This window comes from Numida meleagris, chromosome 13 (genome assembly GCF_002078875.1).
Source record: "Numida meleagris isolate 19003 breed g44 Domestic line chromosome 13, NumMel1.0, whole genome shotgun sequence".
Lineage (NCBI taxonomy): Eukaryota > Metazoa > Chordata > Aves > Galliformes > Numididae > Numida > Numida meleagris.
Genome location: NC_034421.1, coordinates 2314155 through 2331557, shown reverse-complemented (window position 1 = coordinate 2331557; position 17403 = coordinate 2314155). Strand labels below are relative to the sequence as shown.

The window sequence follows — 17403 nt, the reverse complement described above, 5'->3', positions numbered from 1 at the left end:
GCAGAAACCAGCAAACACTACCAAGTTCTTTTTTTTTTTTTTTTTTTTTTTTTTTTTTTTTTTTTTTTTTAGAAAACTGAAATGATTTAAGTACAGTCTAACGGTCGGTTTCATTAAAAAAAAATATGAAAAAAGTTCATTAGAATAGATTTTTATATTTCCGCAACAGGCAGTTTTGGTTTTTAAAGCAATCAAAACACAGCTTTGAGACAGAGCCCACACTAGCAGCAATAAGGACACATTAGCAACATTTTCTCTAAAAGAAAGATCTAACAAACACGTAAGAATTTGGTGACATTCTGAGAGAAAACAGAAAGTGTAACTAGGTGGAGACCCATTTACTCATAGCAACTAATAAACACTGAGTCATTACCTTAGTCACTGTCCAGTCAGTTCAGCATATATGCTCTCCTCCACTGAGGACACTAGCCATGTTCAGAGCAGACTCGTTAAAGCACATTTCTGCACAGAGGCCTTCTACTTACCATGGAAGCTATCCCAGAATTAACAACATTCAGAGAACATACAGTTTCTCTATAAGAAGAAAAAAAGTTCTCACCTGAGTGCATATGTATAGCCAGTGTTCTCTGGCACACATTGGGGAGGAGTGTACGTATGTAGACGTGAAAAGTCCATGGTGACAGTTTCAAATCATACTGTAAAAGGTGAAAATAAAGCGATGCAGTGACTTACAACTATATAAAGCCAACGTAGGAGCCCTTGCATTGTTCAGCCTGTGTTTCCAAGTATTGAAATAATTCAAGTTACTGATACCAAAAATATGGAGCTCTCAGTGTTTCAGTGTACAGCTGCCAGAGCGACCAGCCCTTATCAGCCCCGCATGAAGCTCAGCGCACTTCCGACTGCAGGCACGCTGCTTTGCTGGTGGGTTTTTTTTTTTTTTTGATAGTCTATTTCAAGTCATTTCCGAGTTCTCTGGAACCGTGCTGTAACATGAGCCAAGGCTTTATCACAACTAAACTGCACCGCTTCCGTATGAACTAACGATACGGCCAGACCCAAAAGCCAAGCAGCCAGATGCTGGCCCCAGCTCGCCGTGCTTGTGGGGGTCTCTTCACAGAGCTCTGCTTCAAAAGGCCACTGAGCACAGCACAGCTGCGTTACGCACCAGCAGAGCTCAATAATATGGAACTTGAGAAAGTTTTTACATATATTCAAATTGCTTTACCCTTTGAATGCCACTTGCCAAGCAGCGAGGAGGCTTCACGTGTTTCACATTGACTTGTTATATTTGTAAACAGTTCATTTACTGCAGTAATAGAAACTCTGGATACACACCCCTACAGAAGAGCCAACTGCAAAGTGACTCACATTGCTAGAGCTGTCCTCAGTGCCAACATGCAGAGAAAGCAACACAATGCCCCCTAACAACACAAAAACACAAACATAAAACCCTCTGTGGAATCTTCAAAAGGTGTCAGAGCTTTAGGAAGGAAAAACCTGGCGGTGCTGCATCAACGACCTTGTGGGACTATTTGTAGTATTATGTAAACTGACCTTTAATTTCAAAATATTTGCAAAAGAAAAAAAGACCAAACAAAAAAACAACAACAAAAAATAAAAAACCTTGAGACCTTCTCTACTCAAGTAGCCATTAGAAAAATTTTACTTTTCTAACATACTTTTCTTCGCTAGTCGGTTAGTCATGGCTAACAGCGGGGGATCTGGCTGCTCTGGATCGGCACGGTTAGCACAGCGGAATCCTGGCTATTTCCAGCTCATCTATGGCTCCTGTTTCAACAGCAGAAAGGGATATCCCCCACAACTGCACTGACGTGCCTAACTAAAATATAGATGTCCTTGGCTACGTTTCAATTCTTGCAAACAAAATATCAACGAGCATCTCATTTTAGGGATGCTGTTTGTCATTCCGAAATCGGAGTTTTTACTTGTGTAGTAACCTATATGTAAAAAATAGAGATGACAAGCACAGAGAGTCCAGGTACAGCTAATGCCAGTTCAAAAGGGAACCCCCGCATGTAACACTGAAACTCTTTGCCACTCCCTCTGCGGTCCCCAAAGCCCAATGTCAATAATGTAGGAGGAGATTTCCTTTGCTGCTGACAACTGAGCTTCCTGCTTGTTTTTAAACCAAAACTTACAGGCCTAAATGTTGCTGCTTCCTGAATGCGGGCACCTCCCATTCGGTGCATTTGGGGGGTTACTGAGAAACAAGCTCTCTTCTGCTGTTCACACGTGTGTTTTTGGAAATTACAAAGACGACATTTCCCTTAAACGACCTTTCCCTAAACTTGCTTCACTTGTCGCAGAGCCATCACGCTTTCACTGGCTTGTGTAACAAGTTTGTTACTTATTTAGAAGAAGCTTAAACCAACAGTGAAGTAGTATGGGCAAGGCAGGCTGATTCTTTGCTAGAATAAGCACAGAGTACTGCTAGAACACACAACTGCCGCCATACTTTGACAACAAACAGCGCTTGTTTTAGCCATAGGAAATGGAGACTGCAGAGCAATGATTCCCCCAGCAATGAAAGTGGAAATACAGCGCATTTCCAGATGAGGGACGCTGGTAACAGACAGAACTTGTTTTGGACAACAAAACCGATTTCTCATGAATGTATGTCAACTGAAACTCAAAACTATGATAATCATTGATCTGTCTAAATTGGGACACCACATCTGTTCAGTTTCTACTGACTTCCTTAGCACAGGTACTGTTTCACCAATAAACCTAGCTTTTGACTGGCAGTTCAACACCTGGTGTCATGCTTTTGACATCCAGCAGTATTTTCCCACATAGCCTCAATATTTCCACAGCTACCCAGCTCCTCCCTGCGTCCCCGCTGCTCACACGGACAGGGCAGAGGCAGACTTTGAAGAATAACACGAGCGCAGGCTTCTCCTGTCCTTTTCTCCCTTTCCAAAAGCTCTCTTTACTTGAAATTAAGTGGAAGAATCTGAATCCCTTTCCTTATTCGGTAAGGTTTGACATAGAACACTGAGCTCTGTAAGATGCGCACTTGACAATGGCATTGCTAACTGAAAAACCTTGAATGCATTTATACCCAGGTCTCGTCACAGTTGGTTAGCACCAAGATCTCCAGCACAGGTAGGAGGTTCACCACCCAAAGCCAGAAATGACTCTTACAAGATTCAGCGGTTTTTTTCTGATTCACTATTTTTCCGATTCTCTAAAATTAATTCAGACCGAAAAGGAAAAACATCTATTTCGTTTTCAAAGGGGCTGAACTGCCTTAACTGACTTAAACACAACTTTAAAGTAATCTTCTTAGTGATAAGAACCACAGTTTTTAAAAACAGGCACTTAATATTTACTATGAATCTGAATTACTTTTTTTTTTTTTTTTTTTTTTAAACCTGGCTACTAGGTTCAGACTAATTTTAGAGAACTCACTTTATTTTGAAGTGTTCTACATATGACAGCAGAACTACAGAGCAGACCAGGTGTGGGTGGAATGCAGTAACTCCCTCTAATCTGTTCACATGTGCTTGACGGCACTCCTCTGTTCATCCAGCCCACTAATTCCTCTTGTTTACAAAACTTCCATATACAACCGGAGCAGAAAAACAGAATTGAATAATTTAGAATTTTAAAGCCATGAAACTTGGCAGGGGATCAAGAGGTAGACACAGAGCTTAGCTCTAGTTTCAACAATTGAGGGCTCATGAGACTTACGACTTAGGACCCAATGGATCTGTCGGGACTCAGATTCACGTAGGCCTGAGCACCAGCTTTGTTGCAACTTTCACAAGGCCCAAACTAAGTGTACCTTTTTCCTTTAGAAAGCCCATAAAACATCTAATTGCCTAAAAATGTACCAATAAAAATGGTTAAGACAATTTAAAGGCAACTGAAGAGAAGCACAAACTTCATCTAGAACGCAAGCAAAGAATAGACAGCTGTGTCCCATCACTGTCATCGTTCTTCACCTTTTAAATTGGCCTCAAAACTCCTACTGAGGAGACAGCTGGATTGTTTGCTTCTTGGGGAAGCAGATGACAGCAGTCGTCTCAAGCATCGGCTCTCTCTTGCAACTCAACCAAATTCTGAGTCGGGCAAAACACAAGGAAGCTCAGGGACTCTTGCAATCAGTGCTGCAGAATTTACCCTTTAACAAAGTCCCTTGGCTGTCTCTGGAGAATGTGGAATACCAAGTGTCTGAGTGACACGAGGCCACACCACTACTTCATAAGCCTGTTTACCTGAACAGAGCTACAGATTTGATCACTGCTTTCAGGACTAGACAGCCTCAACAAAGCCCCAGAAGCACTGCAGCTAGCTCCCTTGGTTTTATAGCAGATGATGAGGTGCTCTGATTGTAGCCTTGAAGCAGGAGAGCAGAGGCAGCACCAAATACACATTGCATACACACTACAAGCATGTAGCAAGGACAAGGGTAAGCCCCGTCCATGTATGCTTCATTGAGCACACGGACAATTCTATCTCGGCACTTCCTGAAGAGCAACTTCGTGACAAAGGAAGCGGTAAAACCCTATCTCACAAACGAACCCTGGCAGAGCCAAGCTACACATCAGGGAGCCTGTTACTGAGCAGGAAACTTGGTTTCAATTTTCTAAGTCCTAGAAAGCTTTTGTAATTGCTGGACCACCCTGTAACTGGCGATTGCTGGGCCACAGCAGAGGGCACAAAGGAAGCAAGACAGCACTTGAGCAATACTTCAGCAATATCTTTTTCAGGGGTGGGACAAATACTAACAGTAAAATAAATCAAGTGCCTGTAGCTCTTACAGTGATGATACATTGAAAGCTTTAGAAAGCTGCTGATAGTACTACTTCACGTAGAGCCTCCTCTACCCTCATCTTTTAAAGCAAATAAGCTCATGTAAGCGATTATGATTTCGTATACTATGGCCACACAGAGTTAAACCAACCTTTGGACAAATTATTAACAGCAGTGGAAGCAGAGCATGTAACCACACCGGTTCCTGAGAGCAACCTATTTTTATCCATAATTTTAAATTTTGTACTATTTGGAATCACCAGTAAGATTTCTCTTTTTTTTTGGTATTAAAGGCAAATTCCTCGGTAAATATATACTTCATGGAGTGTTTCCACACCTCCAAACCGCTACAAGTTCCAACAGGCTGAAGGGCAAAGAGCTCCGTGCTACAGCAGGACTTTATTCAGATACACGATCGGCACAGATTGAACACCAAACAGAACAGGACAGCGATCGGAATGACGTTTTCAGCCGGAAGTTACGGGGAACGCTCCGAAGCCGCCCAGCGACACGGCCACGCGCTGCTCGTAACGGCACGGCAGCTCTGCAAAGCGGGGACCTCCGGATGGTCGCACAGGCGCATAAAGGGTTGAGAGGAGCGGCCGGAGCGCTCCGAGCAGCGCGCTGCTGAAGGACCCCGTGCTTCGAAGCGCGCCCGCCGCTCGCCCGGGCACGGCCGCCCGCCGAGGAGCAGCCGGCCGGCACGGCGCGGAGCTGTGCCCGGGGAGGCCGCCGCGCGCAGCGCAAAATGGCCGCCGGCCCACAGCGCCGCAGGGCCGCCCCGCACGGCACGGCCCGGCCCGCCTCCCCGGGCACGGCTCGGAGCCAGCGGCCGCCCCATGGGCTGTTGCCGTCAGCTCCCGCGCGGGGCGGCCCGCTGCGGGGACTTCTTCATGCTCCTGTACGCGGTCCTCGTGCTTATCGAGCTCGGCTCGCTGAGGGAAAGGCACGCGGTACCCGAGCTCCTGCATCCTTCACTTCGCTCATAAAGTAACTTCAGCAGTAACTGTCTAACAGAAAATAGAAACCCAACACCCCGCTCCTCGCAAGGCTTACAGGTCCCACACCGACACACCTCCAGGCCCGCAGCCCGCACTAGAGGAACATGCCACATTCGCTGACACGTCGAGGTGGGAAGGGCGACAGATGGCACAGGGCCTCTGCACCCAGCACCTGCACGCTGCCCGCCAGGGCTTAAACCAACAAATAACAACACAGCCCGCTTGGTGAGGGAGGAAATTAGATGTTAATTTGTACACTCACCAGAGCACTGACCTCTACCAGAGGGCTGCAAAGCAATAAGACAGACAAGTTTTCAAAAAAATCAGCAAAAATAAAGATGTTGGTTTTTCTGTCAAATGTTAATCTGACAACCAGACAGCGAGATAAGGGGATGGCGAGCACCGCACCAGCAGTTTGCTGGTCAAGATTCTCCTTTTCTGTAGCATGCGATAGCGTTCTTTGTTTTTCAGCAAAGAGCAGACATGCACCAAGGCCAACCAAGCGCTTCTTCCCCTCCATCAGACATAAAACTTTGTGAGCCTGCCCCGGAGCGGGCACTGCCTCTGAGCAGCTCCGCGCCTCACCACGCTTCTGCTCTTTCGCTACGGGGGAGGTGACCAAACGCGAGCACAACACTGAGAACACAGCCCTGTAACCCCACAGCAAACGCGCTGTGGAAGTCATGATGTTTTGTAGTAAGACCAGGCAACGCTGCGGACAGGGCTGATGTCTTTAACAGCACGCCCCACGCTAAGCAGGAGCCTGGGGGGCAGAAGGCGGCACATTCGGTGCCTCACAGCCACAGCTCCTCAGCTGCACGGTAAGCCAAGCGCTTAGCAACTCCTGAAAGCCAGCGCGTGAAGCTGCTGTAGCTGCTTCTGACAGGAGAACGCTCCAAGAGCCGGGCCAAGCGGAACGCGGGCGGCCGCGGCACGCATCTCCCCGCCGCTCCGGCCTCAGCAGCGCGAATTCAAACAGCTCAGAGCGCCAAAGAGGCCAGCGCCTGCCCGCGCCTCCGGCTGTCCTCCCCGCGCCACATCGCCCGGCCTGGGCAGCGCGCGCAGCCCGCGGCGGGGCCGCCCCTCAGCGGATAAACACGGCGCGGGGACGGGCAGCGTCTGAGGAAGGGGAAACCAGCGAGAGAAAGGGGAGCCGCCCACCCACCGCCGCGGAAGGCCCCGTCCCGCGAGCAGGGGAGGGCAGGGCAGCTCCGCCTCGCGGCACAAGGACCGCGGTGGGTGCCGCCGGGAGCCCGCGGGCACGCGACGCGGGATGCCGCCGCCTGGGGTGGTCGTTACCTGGCGTCGGCGGAGCAGAGGAAAGGCCGAGCCCGCGGCGGCAGCGGCGGCACAGATTGCCTTTGCCTCGCCCCGCCCGCGTTACCGAGGCCGCCGGGAGTCCCCGCCCCGCCCCGCCCCGCCGCGCGCTTCCAGCGGGCCCCGCCCTGCGCGGGGATCACCGCCCCCGCCTCGCCCACCTCAGCCTCCCCGCCTCGCCTTTCCCCTTCGCAAAATGGAGCCTTGGGCGTCCCGGCGTGAGAACCGCCGCCACCAATGTCTCTGGAACGTCCGTGTGCGTTCCCGTTACTGCTACGCCTCTCCCACGCAGCCGCTGTCGGATTCCTTCCCCTTGCCGCTGCCCGGGCCCCGCGTTAAGGCGCTGTGGAGCCGTACCGCACCGCACCGCGGTGACTGCCGGACACCTACGCGAACACAAACCGTCCCGGGCGTGCTTTCAGCAAAGAAGGCACGGTTTGGAACGAACCCCGGTGTTCCCGTGTTTGGATAATGCATGCACATAAATTCAGTTTGCCATCTGCCCGAGTACGCTTTTTCTCAGTCTCCCCACACGCTCAGAGCCGCCCGAACCGAGCAACGGAGCGCGGGGCCGAGCCGGGAGCTGCCGCCGGGCCAGCAGCCGCGCTGTGTGCTGGGGATGGGGAGGAGCGGCTCGGCCTGCCAGGAAAGAACAGCTCATAACTATGTCGCTGTTAAATAAAGAAAGAGGCCCTGTGTACTTGTTTGCATACATAAACGGGTAAGAAGCTAGCCCTTAAGAAACAGAAAAGAAAGTAACATGAGGACGTTCAAATAAGATGCCAGCTGATGTCAGCCAGTTATTGTTTACTTTAAAAGAGCTGTACTGCAGTTATGTGAGAACTTTAGGGTGCCGTACCAAAGCTGAGCTGACCCCAGAACACCTGGAAGCTGGCACATAGTTTGTAAGACACGCAGCCAGGCACTTCCCTCAGCACATGGCTAAGTACTTTGCAGAAAGGTGAATTATCTCACTTCTCTGTCCCTTCTCTTTCTGTACTTTGCACTTATTTTTGTGTCTTTACAGTAGAAAATGTTTAAGGGCATAAGGTAGTCAGGACAACAATCTTTTCTTGGCTCAAATCTCTCTGAAATTCTTCGGTGGTACCAGGCCAGCCCCTCTCAAGATCTTTCTCCTCCCATCCCACTGGAGTGCAGCCAGGGCCGGCCGCTCTGTGCTGCAGCAGGACGAGGCACGCAGCGCTGCCTGGGCACCGCTCCAGCTCCCTGGGCTGCTCCCACTTGTCCCAGGCAGCTCTTTTCCCCAGGGGACTAGGTCGAGAAGCTGGAGAAGGATGGCCTAGACTCAGCTTTCTCTCTGCTCGCTGGCTTTGAGGAGAGCCCTTGGCTCTCCAACAGAGAGAGCCAGTAGAGAGCATTTGGCTTCTAGAATTTAAGTGAAACTTGATCCAATATTCCAATTTAGTTAAAAGAAACTGGTACGTATTGAGAGCTAATTATTTCCACATTTCAGAAGAAAGACTGCTTTGCAGCAAATAAAAATTATTTCAAAGCTTTTCAGCTTCCAACACTGAGCTCTGGATGTAAAACGGGATCAATTTTATTGGCTGAAGTCTGGAGAAAAAAGTTCAATATGAATAAAAATAGATCGTATTAAAAATGTTTCAGTTTCAATGCTCTAAAGGGCAGTTTGGAATTTAAGGGGAAAAAAAGCTTTGTTACTTGGCACCAGGTATAGGGAAACTGCAGCGCATGGCCAAAGCAACCCAAGGTCTGCATCTCTCCAGTTGCTCTCTCTTCTCACATTCCTGCTTCCTAACCTTCCTGTTCCCAGTGCATTCCCACACTCTCACTTAGCAATCCTGTTCTGCTCTGTTCTTGCTCCTGCTATCCACCACAAAGCTACAGGTACCAAAGCGATTAAAGCTATGGGCTGGTCGTGACAGACTGGTGCAGCAAGGAGTTTCTGAGTGGTAATTCCGGGTACTGGGCACAGCGTCCTGCTGTGCAGGTTGGAAATGCCAAGGGCACAGGGAGCTCAGCAGCACTGTGGGTCAGTCCTGGCTGCAGGGTGTTGTGGCAATATGTGGCAGGGATGTGCTGGGCAGGGGCATTCTGTAGAAGCATTCTTCAGTGTGAACAAGTGTGGCGACCTTTTTGTCCAAGGTAAGGAGATGATCGTATATGTGCACTAGTACGAGAACTGGCTAAAGTATCTGCAAGTCTGATTTCTTGATAATTGAAGTTTCTCACCAGCTTCATTGCACTTTATGGTTGAACTGATGAGGGCCTCTTCTTCACATCATCTCTGGTGTCAGCCAAAGGAAAGGGGTGCTCCATGTGAAACACTTAGGTTATCAGTTAAGAGGGGGCTGCAAAGCACTTCAATTCAATTTTGCCACTAGATCCTGCCATCGTCCTGACTTACAGGGGATTTCAGACATTAACAAGAAAAGCCGATTACATACAAGACAGGCTGACAGAGCAGCCGTTCTCCTCTCATCTGCTGCTTCAACTCAGTTACTGAGTTCTTGAGCTTCCCTGGGGGATTGATCTCAGTAAGTGGACACAAGCCTGTTAACTGTAATTTTTGCTGAGCTTCAGCTGCCTAATAATGAAGACTTTTTGCTTTATATTTTTCCCTCTCTTTAAAATGTGGATAGAGTTTTGCCTGAAGGACTGAGGCAAGGAGCAGTCCATTATATATCCAGCAGGACCAGCTCTGACCCAGTCTTCTATGGGAAAGCCAACAGGTGCTCGCTTTTCCACCCAGTGATCCTAATGGCTTCTGGCAAGGGAAGAGAAACTACTTTTCTCAAGTCAGCAGTTGTTTCCATAGGCCAAGATGTTACTTTGTGTCTGAAGCTCCTCTTTCTTTTGCCCGCACAAGGGACTTCTCCAAGTAAGGTAAAGCCTACGCAATAAGCAATCAGAACTCTAAGCTGCATGTTCTGCTATGCGTGTCACAGTTCACTCTAATAGCTAGTACAGTAATAGTGGTGAGAGCCACAGTTCGGAGAAGCGGACTTTGCTATGTATTAATAGTGGTCATCGCACAAAGTTCTGCGTCAAGTTTGTCTGCTCTGTTTAAGTTACAGGTACACTTCAACTGTTTTCTCATAATTTCCTCAAAGCTTCCATCCTAACTAAATTTGCTTCTTCAAATGGTGAATGTGGAAGCACGACCCAGCCATAAGCACAGGTTTGGCTTTGGGGAGCATAGCGAGCAGACTGGTGCATTAGTGTGTGGCGTGGTTAGCCAACACGGTGCACCGCTGGACACCCGCAGGCACGCTGCCTGCAATCTGCCTAAAGCATTTCCCAGGAAATTTGCAGCTTCCCGACAAGGACCCACATGGATAAGAGGTGGATGGATCTGGAACATCCTTAACATCCAGCCTCCCCCAAAACTGCTCCGTTAAGATGTAGAGTTTCTCCCAAAGCAGAGGTGCACGACTTTACAGTGCTCTCTTAATGTCTAATCAATGGATTCTATTTAAGGTAGTCAACAAGCATTTAGAAGCCTATACTTAGTTAGACAAATGCATACACTTACCAAAATTCTGTTTTGCTGAGAATCTGAGTCCCAGGATCCTCCAGAACAGGTCTTCTAGTTTGCAAGGACGACAGACAGAAGCCCATATGTTCGTCACAGGAAGGGCAGGGCTAAGTCTGCTTATCTATAGAGTCTGGAAGTTTGAGATAACCATTTTGCTCAAGAAAAATTGTCCTTGCTTAAAACTTATGTAATGAATATGATTGCAACAGCACTATAAAATGAACCCAAATAAAATCTATCACATGGCAATAGATGAATCAGCAAGACTGAAAAAAAATCTATATTTCAGCTGTGTACCAACTGACACAGCAAGGGGCTGAATCAGAAAGACCAGAACCAAAATAACTTTAAAACCCAGGTTCTGACATCATCCATCGGAGAATTCATCATTATACATCATGAAGGGATCTGAGAAATTTGGGTTAAATAAGAGGAAGTATGGAAAACTATAACCAAAGTCAGCATATCGTTGAAGTTCTATGCCCAGAATACTATCTAATAAAAGAACACAGTGGAGGATATTCAGTTTATCATAAACACACAAACTAAGATCAGCTTCCGTTTGACATTTCTTTAGAAAGACTACCAGAATATTTTGTTCACACAGCTCTCCTGGCTCTAAAGAGAAAAGCTGTCTTGTTGGATGATGCGGAGATTTTTGTTTGGGAGGCATCCCACAGTGGACTGTTCTGAAAGATAACAGAACACATGCAGACAAAAAATACTTCCCAGCCAACAGTATCTATTGAGCTTGATGAATACTTTGACTCTTAGCACTTGTAGTTAGCTTCAATTTGTCTATATTTCACTTCACTTAAGAAGATTCTCCTTTCTCTCTTCCCTAATCCCACGCTTGAAATCGGGTTTATAAAGAAGATCACGAGTGATCTACAGTGCACAGCACTTGTACTGCAGCTATCCTGTGGCTGCAGACAATGCTGAAGTAGAAGAATCTCAATTTTGTCAATGTAGAAACCTAAAAAAAAGTTCCTGTAGCAATGTTATTGAGCAGGATGCCTTCGGTGGACTTCCAAGGGAAGTTTATAACAAGAACTGCTTTCTTGTTGCTGAAGCAAGACCTTAGGTTGTGTTGGAAGAGGCTGCTGCTTTGCAGTGCTTTGAAACCCTATTTTTTGATAAACGAGTGCTGAAAAACTCAAAGGGTTCTGCTAGGATTGCCATGTAGTCTACTGGATTTGAAATCATTGATTAGACTAAGAAAGCAATTTCCCAGAACCATAGAGCAGTTGAGGCTGGGTGGGACCTCTGGAGGGCATGCAGTCCACATCCCTGCTCACATGGGGGCAGGTAGAACAGGGCGCCCAGGACTGTCTTAAGTCAGGTTTTGAACATCCCCAGAGGCGGAGACTCCACAACCTCTTTATTCACTGTAATGTTTTCTAGTGATTTTTATTCACCTGTACCTTTGGGGAATTTCAGCCACCCTCTGGTTATACTGAGCTACATACTTCTAATAGTTGTTAGACAACTAAATCAGCACTCAGCACAGGAATATAGTTTGGCTTTTCATGAAAAGAACACCTCAGAGACAATATATACAATTTCAAATGCGCATTCTGTTCGACAAGAAATGCCAAAGAGCTTTTGGATCACAAAGAAATTACTCCTATGTTCTGTATCTTTAGTGTTATTGTCCCCTCTGATCGCGTCTTCAAAACAGCGCAGTATTTTGTGGAGGAGTAGCCACGAGCTTCCCTGACTTTGCTTTTAAAAGAGGAGAAGGGCTTGTTTTCTGTATCTCTTCTCTCTCAAATATTTTTTGAGAACACAGGTAGGTACACAAGCAGAGCACAGTTTGGTTACCAACTGGATCCTAAGTGTGAAAAAGTACAATTCACTCGGAAGGACAAGCAAGCGGGAGGACTTCCTAAAGCAAAAGGAGCACTGCCAAACCTTGCAGAGCCTATTTTTAGACTTGATACAAAGCCAAGGCATTTGGGAGATAGAAGACAAAAAGCATTCTTGCCTAAAAACCAAGTAATTAAAAAAAAAAATGAGGAACCTGATTTTCCATGACTTATTGTGCGTGCAATAAATAGCACACCATCCAACCATGACTTTGACAGGAATCTAGAAGCTCCCTGCATTACATAGCTGAGAACGTGGAAAAAAAACCCACCAAAAACCCCAAACCTAAATCTTACACAGTACAATGGTCTAAAAAAGAAAAACACAGCAAATCCAGCAAAAAACTTTCACCTAAGGTTGGAGAATTTCACTTTCAAGTAGGATGTAAGCATTGCTTGCCCTCCAAGTCACTACAGTATCAACATAAAAGGTGCAGATACTATATGTTTAATTAATGCAACACAAATACTGGTAGTCTAAATGACAAAAAGCACATTTTCTTCCACATACAACCCTTAATTTAAAAAATGTCAGCTTTATTCTCACTCATGAAGCAGAATACAATGACAATACAAAACACTCCCTTAGTGACACCTACTCAGAATATGTCCCCGTTATTCCAGCATAATGAGCACTCAAAACATCACGAAAATTCTGCTGCATTATGCAACAGAAGTTTGGCTGCCTCTATTTCTGGTCAAACTGATCCTCACCGATGTGACTCTGCAAAGCCTGAATATTAGCCAGAGTCTGAAATGCTCCTTGGAAGACTGAATCCTCACTGAACAACATAAATATCTTTGACATTAGACTATTACTTTTTAAAATAAATGATCTTTCACAAATAGAAACAGTGTCAAATTCTTGAAAAATAGTCCTCTTTTAAACCTTTTATCTAGAAAGCTTCCAGTGCAAAGAGAATTAAAACATTGTTTTATTGATAGTAAATACAAAGAACTGCTCAAATGGCAAAGAACGTAGAGCTGTGCCAACCTGAGTTCTAAATGAAGTAATACTGAACGTCTAAAGAAAAAAAATCTATTTACTGCTCAGCCTACCTTGAGCAAATGAAACATGAAAGCAATCCAGATCATACAGATTCCAACTGCAGCTCACTAAAAAGACTTGTGGAACCGATTCACGAAGCTGGCTCTCTGGCGGACTGAATGTGATGTAGTAGTTGGTTACAATAGACTGGTGTTCGATGCTTTTGGATAGCTGCTTCAATTTCTCTCACAAGCAGTTCTGGATATAAAACGCTTCCTTCTTTCAATACTTCTGTAAAACAAAAATATGGTTTAAAAATCATTCCTTGCTTTGTGTTTCTCTATTCACGTTCCCTCAAAGTAGCCGCAGCCTGACCTGGGAGCTGTTGTACAAGCTGAGCAGTCACGCTGCTGAGTGCCCTCTCATGTGCTGAGGTCTGTATATTGACACTGATGTGCTTGAACACAGAGTGACAGACCAAACAATTCCACAGAATCTGTATAGCAAGCTAGGATATGGTCACATCCTGGAGTGGTCAGTGCCTATGGTCCATGTCCTGTCTGCTGTCTGTACAGGGTTCTGATGCTCCAGATATGCTGATATTCCCATCCCAGTCAGCGCTAGATAAAAGATGATTCTGCATACAGGTGGAAGGCCTGAGCTCACAGTCACCAAAACCCAAAGGAAAGCTCCCAGTGACACCATCCCGCTCAGAGCAGTCCCTGCTTGTAAATCCTATTTTCAGGTAACACTTGAAAACATTTTTTTTAAGTATTGTTAAAAATACAAATGACTGAAAGCCTTACCTAGGACTGCATTTTGGGTGTTTGGATCTTGGTCATCCAGGTGTATCAACAGCTCTTGGTACAGAAACTCAATGTGACTTTTCATTGCAGATTTCACATCGCTGTCCTTCAAGCATTCAAACCAGTTCGTTAAGGTGTGAGCAGCGGTCAGTCGGACATCAGGCGACGCATCATCCAGACGCTTTAAAACTTCTGAGGAGGAACACATATATAACCAGAGAGACACATATATAACCAGAGAGACACATATATAACCAGAGAGATACATATATAGCCAAAGAGCACTACAAACAGAGAAGTTACCTTTCTCTTTTTATTTCAAAGCATAAACGCATTTCATAATCACTGGAATTATTCTCTAACACTACCTACGTAGCACTGTGAATGTCTACTAATTAATTGCAGAAATAGTTCAAGTACTTCTGTACTCTGTAAAGCAGAGTACTTCTGTAAAATGTTGCTTTTTCAGTGAATGGATGCATCACAGACTACTCGAATATGCAAGATGCAAAGCTGTGCTTTGCTGATGGTCTGGTTGTGCATTTCTCCAAAATAAAGACCTTTGTTGTCAGATTTCTGCCGTACCATGTAACAGAACAACAGCATGCTCACTTTGGGAAGGGCAGATTTATCTGTGTACATTTCTGAGAACATAAACCCTGTCACATAGCATAGATTGTACTTCTCCTGACTAATTGTTTAGCAGTAAAACATCACCCTAGTAGGCACTGCAGGAAATAGCTCTATTTCACAGTGGAGCACTGTACATCTGCAGTTACTACTTTTTTTTTTTTTCTTTTCAAACCAAATCAAACCAACAAGTCCTGAACAACCCACTACATATTCAGGTCTATTTATGGCACGGTGACACGGTTTGCTCTTGGCACTCTGAAACACAGCATGGAGAACAATGTGACTACCATTTATATAATGCATTGCTGCTCTGCTTCCACTATAGTTAGAACATTATTTCATACAGCCTAAACTAAGAAGCAATGCAGATGAAATACCGGCAAGCCTTGCAGACAATAACACTGACTGAAGTTCCACCTAGTGGTGTAACGCACAACAACATCACGAACACACTCTCCATTCCGCTCAGTCAGGAGTGAGGGCATCTGAAAATGACATCAATGTATCTGCAGCACAACACCTCTGTGACATGAAAGCCTGCCACTGAAAAGCTGACAGAGCAGGGCCTCACAACGAGCAGGGGCAGCTGCAGCCACGCTCAGCAACACCTACTGAGGTGCCCAGCATTTTGATTCTCTGAAATGCACACCCGTACTTCACACGCTTGGTGCAGTCTCACCTAACAGTTTAGGGTTACGTCTTCACCTCTGCTGCATTGGGATGTTAAATGGGCTCTCACAGACAAAACTGTTGCTAAATGTATGGTATTGTACAACTCTTTTTCCAATTCCTTCATATCTACAGAATTATTTCAGGGAATAAGAATCTGAATAGTTAAAATTTTCCAAGGTAAGAGAACGTAGCAATAGCACCAGAATATATTTATGGGAATACATAAGAAGTCAGCATAAAATCTACCCCTACTTGGAATTCAAACTGTATGAAGGCTTTTTTGCTCTTTACATAGGATTAAAGCCATTTGACATAGTGACATCACGCAGACTTGTCATTCCCAGCTAGTACTTGCATTGCTGGCAGCCACAGCGTGCCTGCAGGTGAGGCGGGCAGCGACTGTGCCCACTGCTCCAGCACAGCGCCCTCGGGGTTACAGACAAAGCTGCTAGAATGTTGCAGGGCAAAGCAAGGGTAACCACCCAGTGCAGAGACACATCTCCCCCCACCCCCTCACTCCTATACGTACCCGGGTAAGTCTTGCCAAGCTGGATTTCATCGAATTGCCTCCCACAGGCTTTTAAAATACTCCCAACAATGCGGCAGCCCAGCAGCCGGCTGATTTTGGAGTCTTCATCCATGGCAGCAATAACGTGGGGCATTAGTGCATCTTTGACTTTTAAGATCTACGATTAATAAGAAAAGCATGAAAGAACAATAGCTTTTCCGTCACTCTAAAACACTATTCTTATGGCTTACATAAGCTATTATTTGATCTGACAGACCCTGGCTTGCTTAATTAAAAAGAATATACATATATTATACCTAAAACTCCTGAAGTTACACAGCTCCGTTTCTGCCTCCAAGCAAGCTTGGGAAATACAAACCCACCAACAGGTCACGCAGTTTGTGAGCACTCAGAACACACGTGTATGAGTTTTCTGCAGCTGATTAAAGCTTCAGACTTACTTGCCTCTTTATTAAAAAAAAAAAAAAAAACAAATCCTGGCAAGACTTTGAATAATTTGGAGATGAGGCAGTGTATGTACCAGTAGATGGTGCTCTTATTCTAAAAGGAAGTTTTAAAATAAAGACCATTTTAATGTAACACTTCTAGCAAGTTTCATTATTTGTCTCCAGTCCGTACATTCTCTGTATGTTGATGCAAAAGGGCATCAGTGTCACCCACGGTTTCAGAGAAACATTTGGACACAACAGCAGTCTGACATCTCACATGTGTTTAAGCCCTTTGTTCAATTAAGATCTGTTACCAAGACTGTAAGTATTGAATAACATTTAGCACATTCCCAATGCATCATTTTCAAACGCCATTTTTGCGAGCAGACAAGCTTCAACCTCCCCCTCCGATTCCATCCCTCCTGCAGCACTATGGCACCTAGCATTTCTTCAAGGATACTCCCTGCCAGCGATCTGCTTCAGTTTCCATAGATACCCCTCAGGTTCCATCTCAGCTCCTCCTGCCCTTTCCAGAAATCCTTCAGATGATTTTCCCAAACGGCCCCGTGGGCTCCAAGGCAACCAGACAAGCTGTCATAGCCACGTCGCACACAGCACATGCCGGCAGCTCCAGTCCTGGCCGTGTCAGCACCGGGCTGTGATGCTCACAGCGCCCTGTGCCAGCGCTGCTGCTGGGCCAGGACAAAGCCCTGCAGCGCTGCATGGCGGTGAGCAGAGCCCAGCATGGAGCAGGCCCTGGTTCTGCTACCGGGACCCATCATCCCCTCGCTACCCATCATTTCACTCGTTACCACTCAGTTGCAATTAATTTCATTATGAACACTATGCATCCGTTTGAAAACATTACGAACAATAAGGACTTTTTTCCCCGCTTTTT

General features: G+C 45.9%; 2 protein-coding genes across 12 annotated transcripts in view; both read right to left on the bottom strand.

Moving 5' to 3' along the window:
* The window catches only part of SUN1 (Sad1 and UNC84 domain containing 1), a 32784-nt gene extending 22073 nt beyond the window's left edge, over positions 1-10711 (bottom strand). For 7 of the 9 annotated variants that reach the window (XM_021411927.1, XM_021411930.1, XM_021411931.1 and 4 more), the window contains exon 1: positions 10579-10708. In XM_021411927.1, the coding sequence (XP_021267602.1) occupies positions 10579-10664 (86 nt within the window). In that variant the 5' untranslated portion in view covers positions 10665-10708. Of the gene's footprint in view, positions 1-559; positions 657-7043; positions 7179-10578 lie in introns of those variants that run through there. The other 2 variants (XM_021411929.1, XM_021411928.1) reach the window with 2 other exon arrangements.
* DNAAF5 (dynein axonemal assembly factor 5) overlaps positions 560-17403 on the bottom strand; it is a 35809-nt gene continuing 18965 nt past the window's right edge. Inside the window, exons 11-14 of one of the 3 annotated variants that reach the window (XM_021411938.1) lie at positions 16078-16234; positions 14244-14435; positions 13509-13728; positions 560-656 (exon numbers count right to left, since the gene is read on the bottom strand). In XM_021411938.1, the coding sequence (XP_021267613.1) occupies positions 13589-13728; positions 14244-14435; positions 16078-16234 (489 nt within the window). In that variant the 3' untranslated portion in view covers positions 560-656; positions 13509-13588. Of the gene's footprint in view, positions 657-10587; positions 10712-12881; positions 13729-14243; positions 14436-16077; positions 16235-17403 lie in introns of those variants that run through there. The other 2 variants (XM_021411940.1, XM_021411941.1) reach the window with 2 other exon arrangements.